Source organism: Indicator indicator, chromosome 30 (genome assembly GCF_027791375.1).
Source record: "Indicator indicator isolate 239-I01 chromosome 30, UM_Iind_1.1, whole genome shotgun sequence".
NCBI classification, from domain to species: Eukaryota; Metazoa; Chordata; class Aves; order Piciformes; family Indicatoridae; genus Indicator; species Indicator indicator.
This window is the reverse complement of record NC_072039.1, coordinates 679,729-699,435: the sequence shown is the minus strand read 5'-3', so window position 1 is coordinate 699,435 and position 19,707 is coordinate 679,729. Positions and strand designations below refer to the sequence as shown.

The 19,707-nt window shown below is 49.0% G+C and overlaps 1 protein-coding gene across 6 annotated transcripts in view; it reads left to right on the top strand.

The window, feature by feature from the left end:
- Window positions 1-19,707, top strand: part of SYNRG (synergin gamma) — a 40,678-nt gene that overhangs the window by 16,440 nt on the left and 4,531 nt on the right. For 4 of the 6 annotated variants that reach the window (XM_054394148.1, XM_054394150.1, XM_054394149.1 and 1 more), the window contains 9 exons: window positions 742-878; window positions 2,981-3,108; window positions 3,261-3,323; window positions 6,043-6,996; window positions 16,104-16,697; window positions 17,040-17,203; window positions 18,048-18,101; window positions 18,784-18,880; window positions 19,143-19,291. In XM_054394148.1, coding sequence (XP_054250123.1) covers window positions 742-878; window positions 2,981-3,108; window positions 3,261-3,323; window positions 6,043-6,996; window positions 16,104-16,697; window positions 17,040-17,203; window positions 18,048-18,101; window positions 18,784-18,880; window positions 19,143-19,291 — 2,340 coding nt within the window. The remainder of the gene's footprint in view (window positions 1-741; window positions 879-2,980; window positions 3,109-3,260; window positions 3,324-6,042; window positions 6,997-16,103; window positions 16,698-17,039; window positions 17,204-18,047; window positions 18,102-18,783; window positions 18,881-19,142; window positions 19,292-19,707) is intronic. The other 2 variants (XM_054394152.1, XM_054394151.1) reach the window with 1 other exon arrangement.

Genomic DNA, 19,707 nt, shown 5'->3' with positions numbered 1-19,707 from the left:
ATGTAAACAACAGAAATTGAAGCTGGAACCTGGCACAGACATCTGCAAACAGGAAGCTGTGCTGCTGAGGATGTTCTTTTTCATTGCACTTTCTTTTTGGTGGCATTAGAAGAGGAACAAAAGTGTTCTCCATTATACACCAGTTGCACTGAAAGGGGATTTTAGTTGTAGTTAGCATTCTGTAGTGCAAATCAGGAGGAGTTTTGAGTTAAACTGCACATGCTCCATTGGCTGGAAAACACAGCAGAGGTGTCAGGGGAAGCTGAGAGCTGGGAAAACCTCTGGTTTACAGCACTGTAAAACATCCGGGGGAGAAACTTTGCTGTTTGCAGATATGGTGCATCCCTTTTCAGCATATATTTCTCCTGGTGCTTTTGCTCTATGTGTTGATTTTAAATGATGAAGTTATTGACATTTGCTCTGTGTTAAGAGATTTCATGGCTATGGTCAATAATCTGTTCAAGAGTTGAATTCCTTATCCACCTGTTGTTCCCCTCTGCACCCTGTGTGTGTTCTGAGTTGGGTGAGGTGCAGGCAAAGTGGGAGCAGTGACCATGCTCATTTTGCATACTGCTGTTGGAAGCTTTTTTTTCCTTCTCTTGCTTTGTCTTTAACTCTTCAGTGGATGGTGCTGCTCCTAGCTGCTCTGTGCTGGGTGACAGTTTGAAAAGACAGCATTGGAGCAATTCACAAATGTTTGTAAGCAACTTACAGCAGCTACAAATGTTGTTTGTGATTCAGGTAGTGAAAGCAGAAGATGACGACTTCCAGGAGTTTCAAGATGCTTCCAAGTCTGGCTCCCTGGATGACTCTTTCGCTGACTTCCAGGGGGATGTATCTGGCTCCTCCAAAGCAGCCAGCTCACAGCAGCGGAGCAGGTAGCAGATCTGATTGCCACCTTTGCATTAGATCTTTGATTTGTACCCCCTCACTATTTTAGAACTCTTTTAAGAAATGAAATGTTTCCCTGTTTTGTGGGTAGCTTTCGAGCCTGTCATTTCCTGGGGTCAGCTGACTTCTACTCTGACAGTTCCTTTTGGAGGTTGTTGCACTACAGTTGGGCTTCCTGAATCCCAAATGGCATTTGATGTGCCTTAGGTGGCTGGCCAGGCTTTAGCATTCCAGTCAGCATCCTGAGGTAAATTGGGTTTACAAGGTATGGAGACAAACTCTCAAGTGTTTAGATACTGCACAGGCAATTGAAGTTCCCTCACACTGTGCATTCAGGAAAAATCTTCCCTAGAGCTATTGGGAAAAGCACACTGGGGCAGGGCAGTGCTGCAGCTGGTGCTGTGTGCTTCCATTAAAGGGGTGAGCCATGTTTGCTGGAGTTGATACAGACCATTTGCTCACATTTAGGTCTTTCTTCATGCCCTGAGTAGGGACTCCAGAATTCATGCAAACAGCATGACATAATTTTTTAAATGACTGAGAACTCCAGTGACAGGGTGGTTGTAATTTCTGTCCTTTCCCTGGCCATTGCTTCAACTTTTGCTGAACCTCAGCTGGAAGCTCATTCAGCCACCAGTAGCTCTGCCTTTTCACCTGGGACACTGCCAGCATCTCATTCTGGATTATAACAAAGGAAGCAAACATGGGTCTGGAACTGTCAGAGTAGGGCTGTGAAGATGATCTGAGGGCTGGACCCTCCCCGGCAGTTCCATGTCTTTGTGCTGGAGCACCAGAACTGGATGCAGTACTCCAGGTGGGATCTCAGCAGAGGAGCAGAATCCCCTCCCTGTCCTGCTGCTCTCCCTGCCTTGGATGCAGCCCAGCACACAGCTGCCTGCTGGGCTGCCAGAGCACATGGCCAGCTCATGGTGACTTTATCAACTGACACCCTCAAGTCCTTCTCCTCAAGACTGCTCTCCATCCATTCTTCACCCATCCCGGATTTGTGCTTGTGATTGCCCCAGTCCAGCTGCAGGACCTTGCACTTGGCCTCGTTGAACTTCATGAGGTTGGCTTGGGCACACCGCTGAAGCCAGTCTGAGTCCCTCTGTCAGTCCTTGTGTCTTCTTTCCTTTCCCCAGTCCCCTGCTCTGCTGGGGAGGGCTCCCTGAGGGATGGAGCAAGTGCTGCAGTCTAGCCCCAGCCATGGGCTGACTGTAGAGGCTTCTTACAGCAGCTCTTTATTCACTTGTAAAAGCAGACTGTCACAATGAGCTCTAATCTAATTGCTTATGGAGCTCTGCTTAACCCCCCCCCGTCTGTACAGCACAGCTGATTAACCATTACATGGGCCAGGGTTGCATATCTAATAGCCTGGTTTGCAGCCATGGGAAATTGAATTCTGTTTCCAGCAGCTCTGTGTTTTGGAGGTGGTGCTGCCTGGCTGCAAGCATCCCAGCCCATCATTAGCAGTGTGCCAGCCCTAGGCTGGTGTGGTGCTTGTAGGCTGCTGATAAGGAGATTTAAATGGCTCTGGAAAGATTCTTGCTTCAGGGTGAAGATCACCAGAGAAATTCATTGAGGATTTCAGCTGCCTCATATTGAATGACACAAACTGGAGGTAAAAGGCATCATTCATATGTAAAGGATGTTGTTCTGTGGAGCTGCCAAGGTCTGATAAGGGGCCTTGTGTGGAGGGGGAGCCAGGCTCTGTCTCCTGAATCTTGCAGCAGCTGCTGCCATGGTGTCAGGTTATTATGGCAGGTTTGCTGTAGGAAGTAGAGTGTGTTTATGTGCAGAAAGATTTGCTTCTGTAACTCGGGGACTAATCCTTGTTTTGCTGATGAGATAGCTGCCTAAACTTGCTGATTTACACTGACAGACATTCAAAGTTGTCCTTTCCTTCTTTTCAAACAGGGGTTCCACTTGATCCTCTTAATTTTGCAGTGTATAATGCAAAATGGCATCACAGAACCACAGAATGGGTTGGGTTGGAAAGGAACTTAAAGCTCATCCAGTCCAACCCCTGGAAATGTGGCTTTCTTGGGGATCAATTCAAGAACTTTGCTTTTCTCTCTTTTGTTTTTAGTGTCCCTCCTTTGCTAATGCCACTCCCAGGTAATAAGGCACCCTCCACAACTGATAAGTATGCTGTGTTTAAAGGGATTGCAGCTGAGTGGCCTTCGGAAAGCACAGCTACTTCAGCTACTTTTGGAGGTAAAGGGCAAAACAATCAACCCCTGTGAGCATTTGTGGCAGTGTTTCATACAGCTTGGTTAAAACAGGAATGTTTTAAACCCAGAGCAATGATGCCAGTATCAAATCATCACAGCAGCGTGTAAGTGCATTTCTTTTCTCCTGTCCACCAGATTCTGGAGACAAGTACAGTGCTTTCCGTGAGCTGGAGCAGCCCTCAGACACCAAACACTTAGGTAAGCAGTGTGAGACTGGGACTTGCTGTAGCATCTTCTCAGTCTGCTTTTTGTAGCTGTTCTGTCTGGGCTGCAGAATTTCCATCCCTACACTTCTAATGGTGCCTCTGCCTCCCTAAGCAACTGCACAAACCAGTGCAATCTAGGATTGGAACAGTCTAGGGATTGTGTTTCTGGATCTCTCCTGGCTGCTCCTGAACTGTACTGGAAAATAATATTCATAAATTCATTGAATGGGTTGGGTTGGAAGGCACCTCAAAGATCATCCAGTTCCAACCCCCCTGCCATTGGCATGGACACCTCCACTAGCCCAGGTTGCTCAAGGCCTCATCCAGCCTGGCCTTGAACACCTTCGGGGAGGGAGCAGCCATGACTTCCCTGTCTGGAGCTGAAATGAGGACTCAGAAGACAGAATAAGATGCTCTGGACAAAAGTGCTGCTTTCTTTTTTTTTTTTTTTTTTCTGTTGAGCAGAATTTAACCACCTCATGGTCTCTGGTGCTCTAAGATGAATCTGATCACTTGATTTGAAATTGGTGTTTGACTGGTTTTGATTGGGAAAAGGAAAACCTAGATGAGATTGGAGGTGCAACATCTGTGCAATTCCAAAAGCAGAGCCTCCCTGAGCTTCTGGCCAGGACCACCTGTGTCTAATTGCTGCAGTGCAAGTGCTCATCTCATCTTTGTGAGCAGATGAGGAAAAAATCTCAAACAACTCTGCTGACTTCCATGCAGTATCAGTGGCCAGAGAGAAGATAAACCTGCTGCTGGCTTCAGCTGACACCCACAGAGCTCTGTTAGCTCCAGAATTGTTTCATTATTAGAAACCAACCTTAGATTCCAGGACAAAACCTGAGTTCATTCTTGCTCCTTATTTTTCCAAGATGGAATTCTTTGTCTCAAGCACGTAATTTCTGACAGTCCTGAAATGTTGTATGAGGTTCTCAAACTCAGTCCCTCCAGGATGAAGTGCATGAAGTGCAGTAACATGTTGTGTCTCTCTGTAGGTATAAATGTGGCAATGTCAGTCTGTCTGCCATTCCCCAGGTCTGACCGCTCTCACTTAACCCTTTCACCAGCTTCCCTTTCTAATGGAAAAGTTTGTAATCCATCAGTAAGTTTAGTTTGCTGTGGTGTTATAATTTTGATAAGAAATAACAACTTCATAGATTCACAGAATGGGTTGGGTTAGAAGGGACCTTGAAGACCATCCAGCTCCAACCCCCTGCCATGGGCACGGACACCTCCACCAGCCCAGCTTGCTCAAGGCCTCATCCAGCCTGGCCTTGAACACCTCCAGGGAGGAGGCATCCACAACCTCCCTGGGCAGCCTGTTCCAGTGTCTCCCCACCCTCCCTGCAAAGAATCTCTTCCTAAGCTGCAGTCTAATATCTTGCTGAGTGTGGTGATGCTGGGCCAAGCTGATTTGGAGGGGAGGCAGAATGGACAAATCTGACAGGTGCAGATGGTCCTTTGCTACTACTTCCTTTAAATCTTGCTTCAACTCATTTAAAGTGAGACACAGCTTAAGAATTAAATGTTAATTAAATATTTATTTAAAATGTCTGCTTTAGAAACATACCAGAAATACAGCAAAATCTGTTTATTGGACACCTAAAGGACAAGCAGTTTAAGTCCCTACCTGCTGGTGAATGGGTTAAACAGCTTGATTTTTTTTTTTTTTTGATTTTTTTTTTTTTTTTGCCTTCAAAAGAAATTGATTTGTGAATGAAAAATGAACAGGAAGAAACAGAGAAAATGAGCACAGCAAAATATTTAATGTAAATGAAATCACAACATTGTTACCTAATGTTTAATCAGGTTTGAATTCCAATCCTCTTGCAGCTCAGTGGTACATGCAGCAGGGAGCTGAGCTGGAGAGCTGCACCTCTGGTGATTAAACATTCTCACTTTCATGGGAAAGCTGTCTGCAGGCTGCTTACCAAACCTGGAGCCAGCCTTAGCAGAGGCTGGAAGGTGCCTGAGCTGCACTGCATCTGCTGGTCACTGAGCAGCGTGGTGTGCTTGGGTGAATCTGTCAGAAGGGAACCACAACAGATTTAAATGGGAGCTGAACAAAGCCTGGTGCCATCCTCCTGCCACACACCCTTTGAGTATGGATCAGCATTGATCAGATCCCCCTCAGGCTGCTCTGCTCCAGACCAAGCAGCCCCAATTCTCTCAGCCCTTCCTCACCACAGAGCTGTTCCAGTCCCCTCAGCATCTTGGCAGCCCTTTGCTGTCCCTTCTCCAGCAGGTCCCTGTCTTTGGAGAGCCCAGAACTGGACGCAGTACTCCAGATGTGACCTCACCAGGGCAGAGCAGACTGGGAGGAGAACCTCTCCTGACCTGCTTGCTACACTCCTCTTGATGCACCACAGGATGCCATTGGCCTTCTTGACCACAGGGTCTCATTGCTGGCTCCTGGGCATCCTGTTGTCCACCAGGAAGCTGTTGGTCATGGTGTAAAGGGAGTTTGATGTGACCTTGAGCAAGGACTGAAGTGTTTGCTGCAGTGACCCTCAGCTGGCTTTGAGCTCTGTGTGCTCCCAGCAGTTGGGTTTGCAGCACACTGCACCCTGAGGCCTTTGTTTAAATCGTTTGCATAAAGCCATCTGACACTGCATGAAATTATTTGCTTGCTTGCATGGTGTGAGCATGATGCATGTGCTGGGCACTGTGGTGCCTCACCCTTGTGTTCTCCCTGTGTTTGTTCCCAGGAGATAGCCTTGCAGAGCCCAAGCCTGCGGGAGCCGATGACGGCTTCACCGATTTCAAAACCGCGGACAGTGTCTCCCCGCTAGAGCCACCTGCAAAAGACAAAACTTTCCCTGCACCCTTCCCTTCTCTGCCCCTTCAGTTGAAACAGCAAACACAAGCAAAGTCCTCTTTGAATCTAGCAGACTTGGATCTCTTTTCCTCTCCTGCAGAAAGCAAGCAGCCATCCTTTCCCCCTGCGTTTCCTGCCTCAAAATCAGGCTCCTTCCTTCCGCCACCCCTGCCAGCTGCCACTGCCCAGCCAGCACCCAGCAAGAACTCAAGCCTGACTGATGACTTTGGAGAGTTCAGCCTGTTTGGGGCATTTTCTAACTGCACATCAGGCAGTGGACAGGATGACTTTGCAGATTTTATGGCTTTCAACAACAGCAGTGGATTCTCTGAGCAAAAATCAGACGACAAATACAATGCACTCAAGCTAGAGGCTGCTCCTGTTTCTCAGCCTGCCTCAGCTGGCAGCACAGGGAAGGGTGGGCAGAGCTCTGCCACTGCTTCTACACCCACCAAATATGACATCTTAAAACAGCTTTCTCTGGAGGGCTCTGGAGCAGTCTTTGAGGAGGCCAAGGACAGCGCCACCCTTTCTTCAGTGAAGAGTGATGAAGACTTTGCTGACTTTCACTCTAGCAAGTTCTCTTCCACCTGCAACAGCGTGGACAAGTCCTTGGTGGATAAGGTGGCAGCTTTCAAGCAGGCCAAAGAAGACTCTGCTTCAGTCAAGTCTCTGGATCTCCCTTCCATTGGTGGCAGCAGCATGGGCAAGGAGGATTCTGAAGACGCCCTGTCTGTGCAGTTTGACATGAAACTGGCTGATGTGGGAGGAGATCTTAAACATGTCATGTCTGATAGCTCTTTGGATCTGCCAACTGTTAGTGGCCAGCATCCACCAGCAGCAGGTGAGGAACTGGTTAGATTGCTCTGGTAACACAGGTGGTGGAGGTGTCAGTGTTCTGCGTGCTATGTTACAGTATTATGCACTAGTCCTTATGGGGGGGCAGGCTGCCAGCCCTGTGCCCCCCCAGCCAACAGCCCCTGGCAGGGCAACATTTGCTCTTTGTCTTAGCAGCCTATGAATAGATGGAACAGTTTGAACTGCAGACCAGTTTCCTTTGAGATCTGACACCATGGTGCAGCTGGTACCTGTTAGCTGTTGTCACCAAGGGGACAAGTGGAAATCATTGCAAACATTGTCATTGTCATCCCACTGCTGTTGGCAGGAGCAATGGCAGAGTCCCACTTCAGTCTCTTGGGTTCAACACAGCCTTTGGCTCGAGGATTTAACCTGCTCTGTGCTTCTAGAAGGGGAGGCAGAACACTAATCAGTGCTGGTAGTGAGGAGCTGTCTCAGCACCACCAGCAGTACACCCCTGGTGTGGGGGCCTCACCCCTGCACCCAGGGCTCTGCACTGCAAGCAGAGTGCTCTGTAGCCTTCTTACAGTCCTTGTGCAGAGGGCCCTTCACTGCTGACTCCTGGCCCTTGCTTTAAAGCCACAAGGCTTTGATTTGCTCCTTGCCAGGTTTTCCCCTCCTTTAATTTCCCTTTATGAAAGCCCCCCTGAGAGGCAGCCTTGCCATCTCCCATTCCAGATCATCAAACGAATTTCCCAAGTGTCCTGCTTGTTCTTGTCATGTGGCCATCAGGAGGTGAGGTGGAGCTGAATATTCTGTGGCCTTCAGCAGCACAGGAACCACCACACCTGTGTTCTGGGACAAGTGTTAGCAGTCAGAGGCGGGGGGAGGTACAGCCTGTGTCCCAGCTGGTGCTGCAAGGACTGGCTCTTGCTGTGTGAAATGTTTCTTCCTTTTTCTGCAGATGTGGGTAGAGAAAATGCCCAGTGCTGTCTTTGTGCAGTCTGTGATGTTTTTAAGTAGGGAAGAGGACTCAGCTGGCAGCGTTGCTGTGGAAGATGCTCTGTAACAGGGTACAAATATCAGGAATAATTTATTAGCAAAGATTTAATTTTCATATTACTGCTTGGTGAGGCTCCAGGTGGAGTGAGCTGTCAAAACCGTAGCACCTACAGTGTCCTCTTGAATGTTTACTTTGCTTTTCAGAGCACTTTTTTCCTAGTATTTTTCTAGTTTCTCTTGGTGGTAGTTTGACTTCTGTAGCTCTTCTCCAGGACCTGAGCTTCTGCCACAGAAATCACTCATTGTTAATTGCCCTGTGTGGCAGGGAAGACTTTACTGGTTCCTTTAAAGGCGTTAGGCCATCATGTGCTTGTTGCTGAACTTTTGAACTCTGCAGTATTCCTTAGAAGCTGTTTCTACTGAGCTGACACAAGGCTGCATTCTGCTCTGGTGCCCAGCTGGGTGTTTCTCCACGGGGGAGTCTGCCTCTGTTTGACTCTGCTGGGATCTCCTAGCAGAGCAGCTCTGTTACCAACACTTCTGTGCTCACCTGTTCCTTGCCCTGTCTTTGGTGCATTTCAAGCTCTGCACTGCTGAGGTGCAAGTCCTGTTGTGTTTTTTTTTTTTCCTTTGTTGGTTCTCCCCCCAGTTTCCATACAAAGCAGATGGCTTTTTTTTCCCTTTCCATTTCCTTTGAGCTGTTAATCCAATGTCAGAAAGGGACAGTATCCCTTTGCCACCCTTACTGCTGAGAGACTGGAGACAAGTCACTGGGAACCTTCTGCTTGCCAGCTCCCTGTCCCACCTCTGGTGGGACAGCAGCAGCAGAGGGGCTGAGGAGTGCTTTGATTTCTCTGACACAATGATGTAGAGCTCTTTATCCTTTGGCTGATGGCATTTCACCTTGGGTGCTTCCAGGTAGGGGCCAGGTAGGTTGCTTACCCTGGGAATTAGGAGGAAATCACTGAGTTGCTTCTCATACAACAGACTTTGAGGGAAGGGAGGTTTTCATCCTGCTCTCTCCAAAGGGGATACTGTCTCTTTAAACTTTGCTGCAATTCTTTGTGTGGAAGGACAATTACACTAATGTTGCCTGATTTCTCTTGCATTTACTTTGTGTAACCCTTTGAGCACTGGCTGCATGCTGTTAATTTCAACCAGAATGCTTCTTTTCAACCAAATTTCTGTTTCACTCCACGAGGAAAGCATTTTAATGAGCACCTCCTCATGTTAGATCAACCTAATTTGCCCCAGCCCTGCTGAAGGCTGCAGCAGAGCATACCCAGCCTGGGTATTCTCAAAGGGTTATCCATCTGCTGCACTGGCACAGCTGTAAAGAACCTTCTTCCTTTGGCATTATTGGAGATCTCTGTATATTTTAATCAACTTCCAAGTTCATTGCTGCTTTTCTAATGTCTGATTTCAACTGAAACATTTCCTGTGTGAATGTGCCTTCTCAGATCTGCTTTGGTATCTCTCTTCTGCAAGTACTGACCTGCATGCTTGGTTCTGGTAACGCCCTTGGAGCTCCTCTGTATCACTATCTTTTGTGATCTGTAAGTCCTGCTGTGTTAATAAATATTATCTTGGCATATTTGGAAAGCCTGGGGATGTGTGTGATTTGTTGCAAACCAGCCACCTAGCTCTTTTTTTTTTTTTTTTTTTCCTTCTTTTCCTGAAAACCACAAAGTTTAAAGCCATAGTATCCCCTTCAGCTGGCAGGGGCCTTGCTCCTGCAGAGCAGCCTCTGGGTAAGCTTCTTTCTCCTCTTCCAAGGCTTTGGCCTGGCTCTCTGGGTGCTTCTCAAACTTTACATATCAGGCTTAATTATATTTTTTCAAAACAGCGGTTCTGGTGAGGGGTTGAATAGAGGAACTGTGTGGATAGCAGGGTTGTGTCTCTGAGCTGGGTCTGAGGGGATGGTGGTCCTTCAGACTCAACAAGGTTTTCTCTGTCCTGTTGTCTCCTCATCTACATTTCCCTGCTGCCAGCCCAGGCTATGATACTCCTTTGTGAAGGGCACCAAGTGGAAAATGAGCTGCTGTCTAGGCCATAATGAGTAGCTGCCCACTAAACAATATTCTGATGTTTGTTTAGCTAATCCAGAGTGAGTTAATCAGGGCCCCACAGTAAAGGGCCCTGCTTCCTTTTTCTCTGTGGGAGCTCCAGCCTTACTCAATATTGAAGCTTTCAAGCAGGAGTGACAGCTGCAAATCTGTGGCAATTCCGTCTCTTTGATTTCCTCCAAATCTTGGGCCACTATCATTTGGGGGTTAACAGCAAATTAGCAGGCAAAATAAAAAGCTAAAATTAATTGAGATGTGGAGTGCAGTGGAAATGTTTTGCTGGCACAGATTGGGGTTCCTTGGCACAAGAGTGCAAACCAGACCAGAACCTAGAATATTTTTCTTCTTTACGCCAACCTTGAGAGACTTTGAAAGGAAAAAGCCAAACCAACCTCTCTCGTTCATGCTGGAGAGCCTGGAAGTTATGCCTAGCCCTAAAGCTTTTCAAACTTTTCAGGCTTGAACATCATCTGAGAGCCTTTGGTGTGCAGGGCACTGCTGTTAGCATTTGTGCAGCTAATCCCAGCTGGAGGAGGGAGAGCAACGTGCAGGAGGCTCCTCATTGCAGTTTGTCCAGACTTGCCAGGGAGAGTCACCTTCTTGCTCTGGTTTAGGATCACTCTGGGAGCAGAGCTGCTTACCAGCACTTGTTTGTCCTGTGAAGACCTCCAAGAGCAGAGCAGGGTGTGGAGCTGTTTTCTGAGCGCTGCCCAAGCTGAGCCAAAGGGCACAGCAGCTGTCCTGAGCTTCTGCAGGATGGAGCTGAGCCATCTCTCTGCTTCCCCTGCAAGCTCACAGGGCCTCTGTTCTGCTGTGAAATGTTGTTTGTCATGATAATTAAAAAAACATTAGCAAAATCTTTAATTGCATGAGGTTTGAAGGCCTTTTTCTGCTTTTCTTTTCATTTTAATTTATCTCCCAGTCAACATTGCTGATAGTTTCCACTTCAGCACTGCCTGGTGCTGCCATTCTTCAGCAGAAGTAAATTGGAGTCACTCCCATACTGTTAGCTCCAGCTGAGAATTGGGCTTTGGATGTTTCTGATTGCATGACACAGGCAGCAGCTGTGTGTGCAAGGCCTCTGTCTTCTTCCAGTTTCATCTCTGCCTTTATCATGCGCCACTGGAAGCAGGGAGAAGGTGGTGCCAGGCTGCCTCCAGCCTCTGGGCTTCTTGCTCAGGCTGCTGGTGATGTTCCAGAGCAGGAACTCTGGTGTTGATATGTTGATGAGGAATGATGGCTACCACCTGCATCACCCTAACAGCCAAGAGAGCACACAGGAGTTGGATTTGTTCAGCAGAATTTACTGCAAACTGAAATCTGAAAAGGTGAAGGTGCTGTGCTGGTTGGAATCACCAACCCCTGAGCATCCCCTGAATTGTCACTTCCAGTTCCCTTCAGAGCCTCACTGATGCTGTCAAGAGTTTCCCTTCAATGATTGAACTGTTGACAATGAAGGCTCCAGCTTGTAAATTGCCTCCAGCCATAACTTAATTCTTGCTAGTGCAAATAAATTGTTCTAGTTGGCTGAGATGAAGGCTGTAAAGTTCTTGTATAGATGAGCTAACACAGGGAAGCAGTTTGAGCTGCATTTCATCCTCTGTCAGTGCTCCTCTCTCCTTGGTAGCTCTTGCTTTGCTTCTCCAGCAGCTGTGTGGCTGTCCCCAGGTGGGGATCAGGCAGGTTGGACTTGGGGAGTTCAAAATAGGTGGGAAGTAAGGAGTAAATACCTTTATGCTTTGGTGAGATACAGATTGGGTCTGGTTTGCAAAGCTGTTGGAGCCTTTCTGAGCTCCAGTGTGGCACTGGAAAGGTCACTTTGGCCATTATTGGTCCACTAGAAAATATTTTCAAGGGGAAAATAGCATGGTTGTGTGATACTTGAGTGGGTCTGACCTTGTTTGGCAGACCCCTCACCCCCCTGCCCCTGTCTCTCAGTGATTTGGGGCTCTCTCTCCAGTGTGTTTAACCTGGGCTGTGTTTGGTGGTGTCTCCAGCAGTGCTGATGATGTGATGTCAGCTCTGGCAGGAAGAAGAGCTTTAGGATGTCCATAGCAAAGCTAAACTCCAGCCTCTTGTGCCAGCTCTGCAGGACAGCCCAGCACGGCTGCAGAGGTTCCTGAAAGCTCTGCTTTGTGCTGGGCTGTTTGATTGCAGCCTGTGGACACCTCTCTGGTGGGAGGGCTGTGGGCTTCCTAGGTGTGCTCTGTTCAGGGCTTGCCCTGCTCCCACAGCAATGTGCTGTGTGCTCTCCAAAACAGCTCACTGAGAACCACCTCTAACCTCACAAGAGACTCTCTGTCCCCAGCCCAAAGTGTTTGCACAGGATTGTGGAGGATTTAGTTTTTTGATCAAGTGATGCTTTCATCAGTTCAGGTTCTGTTTGTAGCAGAAGTGTCCTCCAGCAGGGTGTGGTGTTAGTTCCATGGCAGCTGTCTTCACCAAGTGTCATGCTTAGTTAGAAGGACTTAATTTTTTCCCCCTCACTTAATCATCTCTTGCTTTGGAAAAAAAACAACAACATTCTTGCTATACAAGCCTCTGATTAAATTCTGAACTGGGGAGATGGAGGCTGGAGAAGAGGAACAAATTCTTGACAGTGAGGGTGAGGAGGCACTGGAACAGGCTGCCCAGGGAGGCTGTGAATGCCTCCTCCCTGGAGGTGCTCAAGGCCAGGCACCCTGAGCAGCCATGGCAGGGGGTTGGAGCTTGAATGATCCTTTATAACATCAGAGGCCAGAGCTGCAGCACTGGGAATGGAGCTTTTTTATCCTCCATCCATGTGTGGGCTCTAAGGAAGAGGCTGCTGGAGGAGGAGTTCTTAGCACTGCTTAATAAATCAAACTTTTGCCACTAACCCAGATCCCCACGTCGGGAAGGGCTCTCCAGGGTCAGCCGAGGCAGTGCTGCTCACATGTAAACTGCTGCTGCCCTCATTAGCCTGGGGGCACAGCTGCTCTGCTGCCCACCACGGGGGACAGCTCTGCTCTTGGTGTGCAGCAAATCTGCTGAGAGCTCACAGCAGCCTTTAGCTGTGTGCAGCTCAGGCAGGAGTTAGGAGTTTTGCTTCCTCTAGTCAAAACCAGCTCACCTGTGGCAAATGTTCCTGTGCAGCACAGTGCATGGCCCAGCAAAACCTTTGGGGTTCAGCAGTGGGATCAGAGTTCTCCTCCAAGCTGGTTTGCCTTGGCTTGCAGACAGCTCCAGTCCACTCTGGTCTGTTGTGCTCCTCAAGGGATAGGGTTAGGACTGCCTGAGCTGTGAGTTCTTTGTCTCTGAACAGGCTTTCTCCTGCTGAGGGGTCTGGAGAACAGGGTTGGGGAGGAACAGCTGAGGGATCTGGGGTTGTTCAGCCTGGAGAAGGCTGAGGGGAGACCTCATTGCTCTCTACAGTTCCCTGAGAGGAGGTTGCAGTGAGGTGAGGTTGGTCTCTTCTCCCTAGTCTCAGGTGATAGAAGAGGAAAGGCCTGAAATTGTGCCAGGGGAGGGTTAGGTTGGAGATGAGGAAAAATTTCTTTGCTGCCAGAGTGGTCAGGGATTGGCAGAGGGAGGTGGTGCCCAGGGAGGTGGTGGAGTCCCCATCCCTGCAGTGTTCCAGAACGGTGTGGCCATGGCCCTTGGGGCCATGGTTTGGTGGCCATGGTGGTGCTGGGTTGAAGGTTGGATTTGATGATCTTAGAGGCCTTGTCCAACCCAAAGAATTCTGTGATTCTATAACAAGAGGCCTTGAGAAACCTGGGCTAGTGGGAGGTGTCCCTGCCCATGGCAGGGGGTTGGGACTGGATGATCTTTAAGGTCCCTTCCCACCCAACCCATTCTGTGATTACTCACCAGAGCAGCCCCTTTGTAACTGCCCAAACAAAATGTAAAGAACTGAACCATTCCCTTTCAGCTCAGCTCTTACACCAGTGCAGGTGGTTTCTGCATGGAGGGAATCTTCACTCTTAGCTTGTGAATAACTCAAAGCTTGCTCTGCCTTCCCTGCCATGGCTTATTGATTGCAGGCCAGCTTCCCACTACAGCCTGCTGCTGCTGCTGCCTGTCCCTGAGCCAGGGGGAGAGCAGGAGTGCCCTGATCTGCGCCTTTAAGAGTGTTCTTAGCCAGCCCCAACTCTTAGCAGTTATCAAAGAACTCATCCACAGTGGATGGTGCAGATCTTCACAGCAGGATCCTGGCTCTGTCTTTGCATTTCCTGCTGAAGGCTGAGACAATAGCAGTGCTTAAACCTTTGCTGGGCTTTGGAGTCAACACAAACAAAAAAGGGGGGGGGGGGGGGAAAGGGGTTGCTTAGTGGCCTGTGGTGTTCTCGAGCTCCCAGGATTAATTACAGCTGGCTAAGGTTTCTGGAAGTTGTTCTGGCACTCTCTTCAATGCTGGTGAAGCTTTCATTTAACTTCTTCAAAAACAACTGTAGGTTTGAGAGCACAAGGTGTGGTTTCTTGTGATAAACCACTGGTCCCTTGCAAGTCAGCTCCTTTTCACCTCCTTCCCCTTCAGTTTGGCCACTAGCAGGTGATTTCATCTCTGGTCTGTTTACCCTTCTGTAAACTGCTTGCTCTACAGATTTGATGTTGGAGTGGTGATTTGAAATCTTGCCTGGGATGTGCAGGGTGCTGAGGTGTGGAGAGGCTCTCATGTGTAGATGCAGCAGATGCAGCAGCTGCAGGAAGCCAGTCCCAGAGTCAGGTCCATGCCTCTCTGCCCCATTGCAAGGGGCCTTGCTGGAATGGCCATTATAGGGCATCACTCTGTGATCTGTTAAGCTTTTTAATTAGCTGGGATGTGAGTGGTGCCTGGAGAGCAGCCTGAAGCATAGCAGGCTCTGCCCTTCCTCTGAAAGGAACAGATGAAGGCAGAGACATTTGCTTAGAAGGGCTTCGTCCTCAGGCTGGGGTGGTTAGACTGAGGAAAGAAGGCAGCTGGGAAGCCAGCTTACTCCCACCCTGGCTCTGTTAAACCCCAGCTGCTGCTCCATGCCAGCCAGCTCAGCCCTTTGTGTTTGCCAGAGCCTCAGCTAAGAGAATCTCTTCCCTGGTTTGGGTTTTGCTTTACCTCGAGCCCGTTCGACCCCAGGCACTGAGCAGCAGCTGAATGTCTAATCCAAAGTGACACTTGTTAATGCTGGAAAACAAATGCCAGGCATGGTGGAGCAGGGCTGGGGCTTTGTGAGTGCTGCAGTGAAACCCAGGCAGCCCCTGGCTCTCTCTGCCTTCGCTCCGGATCAGTCTCAGGCTAAACGTGAGGGCTCAGTTGAATGAGTAGCAGACAGCCCAGCAGAGCCTGGTCACTGTGCAGGCTCTGCTGCAAGGAGCAGCCTGGATCCCAGGCCTGCTGGTGGCACTGAGAGGAACCCATGGGCCCAGGGAGTTGCTGGGTGAGTAGAAACCTTTGGAGCTTTCTGCCAACTGATTGGATTTTCTCTAGATTTAACTGAGCAACTAGTTTGGAAATGCTAACCCAAGACCTCCACACTATTCACGGCATTCCTGAAAGCTGGAAGTGTGAAGAGCCAGCTCTTTGGCACTGCAGTGACTGTGACAGGATTGCTGTTCTCTGAAACTCCTTGCAGCACATTTTTGCAGGTGGCTTCTGTCAAAGCATGGCCAGAAACCTGAAGTGCTTAATGCTGTTACCAGAGGGGCTGGAGGAGTTAGCCTGTGTGCTGGGTTTGATAAGATGGGATAATGTGATAAGACACTGGAGCTGCTAATGTTTACATTTTGATTACAGGTTCTGCAGCCAGCATCAGAGCACTGAGCTGCTGATGGATGCAGTCTGCACTGCCTAGAAACAGTTCCTCTTGGTTCAGTGTTTCTTCACTGCCCATAGAGGGATGGTGACTTCCAGCTTACAATGCAAGAGGATATTCAAAAGTCAAGGCTTACATTTATTAAATGGAGATTGTTTTGGTGTTAAATGCAGGTTGTTTTGTGCAGGCTCTGGTTTAAGTCTCACTGAAACAACTCAGTGTGTTTGTTCTTGCAGTTCCTTAAGGCTCTTAGCGAGTTGCTCTTGTGTGCACGCAGCGTAGAGAGATGAACGTTGGGACTTCAGCTTCTAATTGTAGGGATTTGTTTTTCTCAGATATAGATGACTTAAAATGTGCCCCATTTGGAAGCTATAACAGTGGGTCTGCAGTCAGCAGCCTGGCAAGCTATGACTGGTCCAACAAAGAAGACATTCAGCAGGGCAAGAAGCTCTCCTCCTTTGTCCAGTCCTCGGGAAGTGGATCCTCTGCAGCTACCTCTGTCCTTCAGAAGAAGGAGACCTTGTTTGGCAGTTCAGAAAACATTACCATGACAACAGTTTCCAAAGTGACAACCTTTGCTAGTGAGGATGCTTTGCAGGATGTTTCCTTTGCAGCATTTGCAAACTTTAAAGACTCTGGCCCAGCAGGTCCCAGTGAGGATGACACCGGAGGCTTTGGGGACTTCACCAGCCCTGCAGCAGGAGCGCAGGAGGCAGCACCAGCCCACCCGAGGCAGGAGGCAGATTTCCTGCCCAGTGGGCTCTCTTCTGAACTGCAGAGAGAGTCCACAGATTATTTTGGAGAGTTCCAGGGTGAAAAGCCAAAAATCAGCAAGTTTGACTTCTTGGTGGCAACCTCCCAAGGCAAGGTGAAATCGAGTGAGGAGATGATCAGGAGCGAGCTGGCCACCTTTGACCTGTCTGTGCAAGGTAAGGCTGCCCGGGCTGGATGGAGCCTGCACTGCATGTGCTCAGCAAAGGCTGACTTTGCTCATCAGATGAGGAATGAGCCAGTGGGGATTGCTCCAAAGGCTCCTGGAAACAAGCTGAGGCTTCTCACTGATTTCTGCTGTGTTTGAAGCAGGTCTCTTTCTACAAGAAAAAAACAAACCTGTACCAAAAACTGGTGGGAACTGAGGAGATGTGCACCAGCCCAGAGAAGGCTTTTTCTCTGCTGGAGCAGGAGTGCATCCCTTGCTGCTGCTTTATTTGTTTTAAGCACCCTGTGCCTTTATGAGTACAAAGCTCACTTTTTGTGTCCTCACTCCTTAGGGTCTCACAAAAGGAGCTTAAGCCTGGGTGACCGAGAGCTGAGCCGCTCCTCACCGCTGCCCGTGCTGGAGCAGCCCTTCCGGGACCGCTCCAACACCCTCAGCGAGAAGCCTGCTTTGCCTGTCATCAGAGACAAGTACAAAGACCTGACTGGGGAGGTGGAGGTGAGGAGCTGCCTGGAACATGAATGAATAGGCCAAGACTCTCATCAGGGTGCTGTCAAGGGTGTTCTGTGGCCCAGCCCTTTTGGACTTAGCTGTTTGAGGTCAGGGGGTGAGTCCCAACTGGCCTCTGGGTAAGGTCAGGTGTTGTGATTGGAAACTGCTCCTAAAGGAGGTTTCTTCTCTCCTGTATTTAGTCTTGTGAAGTGTGGGGGGGAAATGCTGTTTTCTGCAAGTCAGTCAGAGTCGCTTGACCTTGCAGTCTGAGCTTGTAACTGGAAATTAGTTACAGCTTCAATCTGATCCCAGCTTTGGCACTGAGACCACTGGGTTTGGGAAATAGCTTAACATTTTTGGCTGGGGTAGTTATTTCCTGTGCTCATCTTGAGAATAGATGGGAAAAGGACTCAGATTAAATTCTGCTAATCCCCATGTCTAGAGCAGCAGACCTGTAACAGCTGTGTCAGGACTGGGTGGGGGCAGTGCCAATTTTTTACCCATTCAGTACATTCTTCTTTTTGGGTCTAAGAAATCAGCTTTTGGCATTCAGGTGCAAATTTCCCAGCAGTCGAATGTTAGAGTTCAGGTGCAAAGAGAATATTGAAAGAATGGGGGGAGGTGAAGAACAGGTGTGTTACAGATAGCTAACCTGCAGACAGCTCTTGGAATTCCTGCCTGCTGTGTGCCTGTTGTGACAGGAGTAGGGGAGGTGTGTGTAGGAGCAGCCTGGCAGGCTGCTGGGCCAGCTTATTCCAGCTCTGTCACCTGGAAAGGCTGGAGCAGGTGGTCCTTGGGATCCCTTCCAGCCTGAGCTCTGGGATTCAGACTGTCTTTTTCTTTCCAACAGGAAAGTGAGAGGTATGCCTATGAATGGCAAAGATGCTTGGAGAGTGCCCTGCAGGTAGGTGTGTAGCCTCCTCCAGAGCCTCCCTCTCCTGCTGTAGGCACCAGGGCACACAGGCACAGCCAGGGTGTGCCCCAGCTCCAGGGGATTACAGCTTCTGACCCAAAAGCTGCCAGGCTCAGTTAAAGATCCTGCACTAATCCCTCTGTCAGCTGTGATTAGTTTGCCTTTTGCCTAAATTTCCAAGTTAATGTGGAGTTCCTGTGTTCTGGGTGCCCAGTAAGGCATGTTCTGGGTACTGGTACCAGCACCTGGCTCTGCAGCCCTTCCTCAGAACCAGGGCTGTTTGCTGTGCTGTACAGAGGGGCAGGAAGTGCCTGGCTGTGGGTCTCAGTTGTTTCACAGCTGGATTTGTTTTCTTTAAACATTTCTGCTTTGTATTTGAGTTTTAGCCAAGATTCTGAATGCTGTTATTAACCTCAGACAGCAGTGCATGTTCCTCACTGTGATTTGGTAATGAAAACGTTTGGGGGAATGCATGAAGGTGTTAAATGTTCACACTTTCCCCCTGGTCTCATCATAGTTACAGCAGCAACAGCTAAAAGCATGATGGAGCATGGGAGTTGTTTCTCAATCTGCCTCCTGTTCTGTGTAACAGTTTCTGTTGGGGACAGTCTTGTTTGCAGCCATCATTTTAAGGGAGATAAGAGCACCACCTGATGAAAGTCACTCCCCCCAGGTCATAAAGAAAGCCAACGACACCTTGAACGGGATCAGCAGTTCCTCGGTCTGCACGGAGGTGATCCAGTCTGCCCAGGGCATGGAGTATCTGCTGGGTAGGTTTCACTTCACCACATCTCTGACACTGAAAGTTCTCCTCTGAAAGAACAGTGACATGGACTTACTCTTTCCAAAATGGAATTGTGTTTTAGCTGCATCTTTGCCCTGCAGTGAGCAACTCTTGTGCTAAGTGAATGTAACTTCTGCTGTGGCATGACCACCCCCTGGCCACCTTCCCTCTGCCCTGCCTCTTTTGGGCTAGTTTTCAGTTCAAGCTGCCAACCCTCTGTAATCCTCCACTGTGTTCTGTGTCCCCAGGGGTTGTGGAAGTCTACAGGGTAACCAAGAGAGTTGAGCTGGGCATCAAAGCCACAGCTGTCTGCAGTGAGAAGCTCCAGCAGCTGCTGAAGGATATCGACAAGGTCTGGAACAACCTCATAAGCTTCATGTCCTTGGCTGCTCTGACGGTAAGGCCTGGGAGCAGCTCTCAGGATGAGATGTGCAGGGACCCACAGCATGTCCTGGCCTCACACTTTGCATTTTTCTCTTGCACAATGGTGATGCTTTCATTGCTGATACTGTACAGCTCCCTGTGACAGAACTGTTTGTGCCCACACGTGCTGCTGGCTCTGTGTCTTAGGGAGTTAGGGGATATCTGACCTGCCTCTACACCTCTGCAACAGGGAAGATTCAATAAAACCTTAACAAGTCATTAGATGAAGAGGAGTGTGGCCAGCAGGGCAAGAGAGGGGATTCTGTCCCTTGACTCTGCTCTGCTGAGACCTCACCTCCAACACTGACATCCAGTTCTGGTGTCCCCAGCACAAGAAGCACACAGAGCTGTTGGAGAGAGTCCACATGAGGCCACAAAGATGATCCAAGG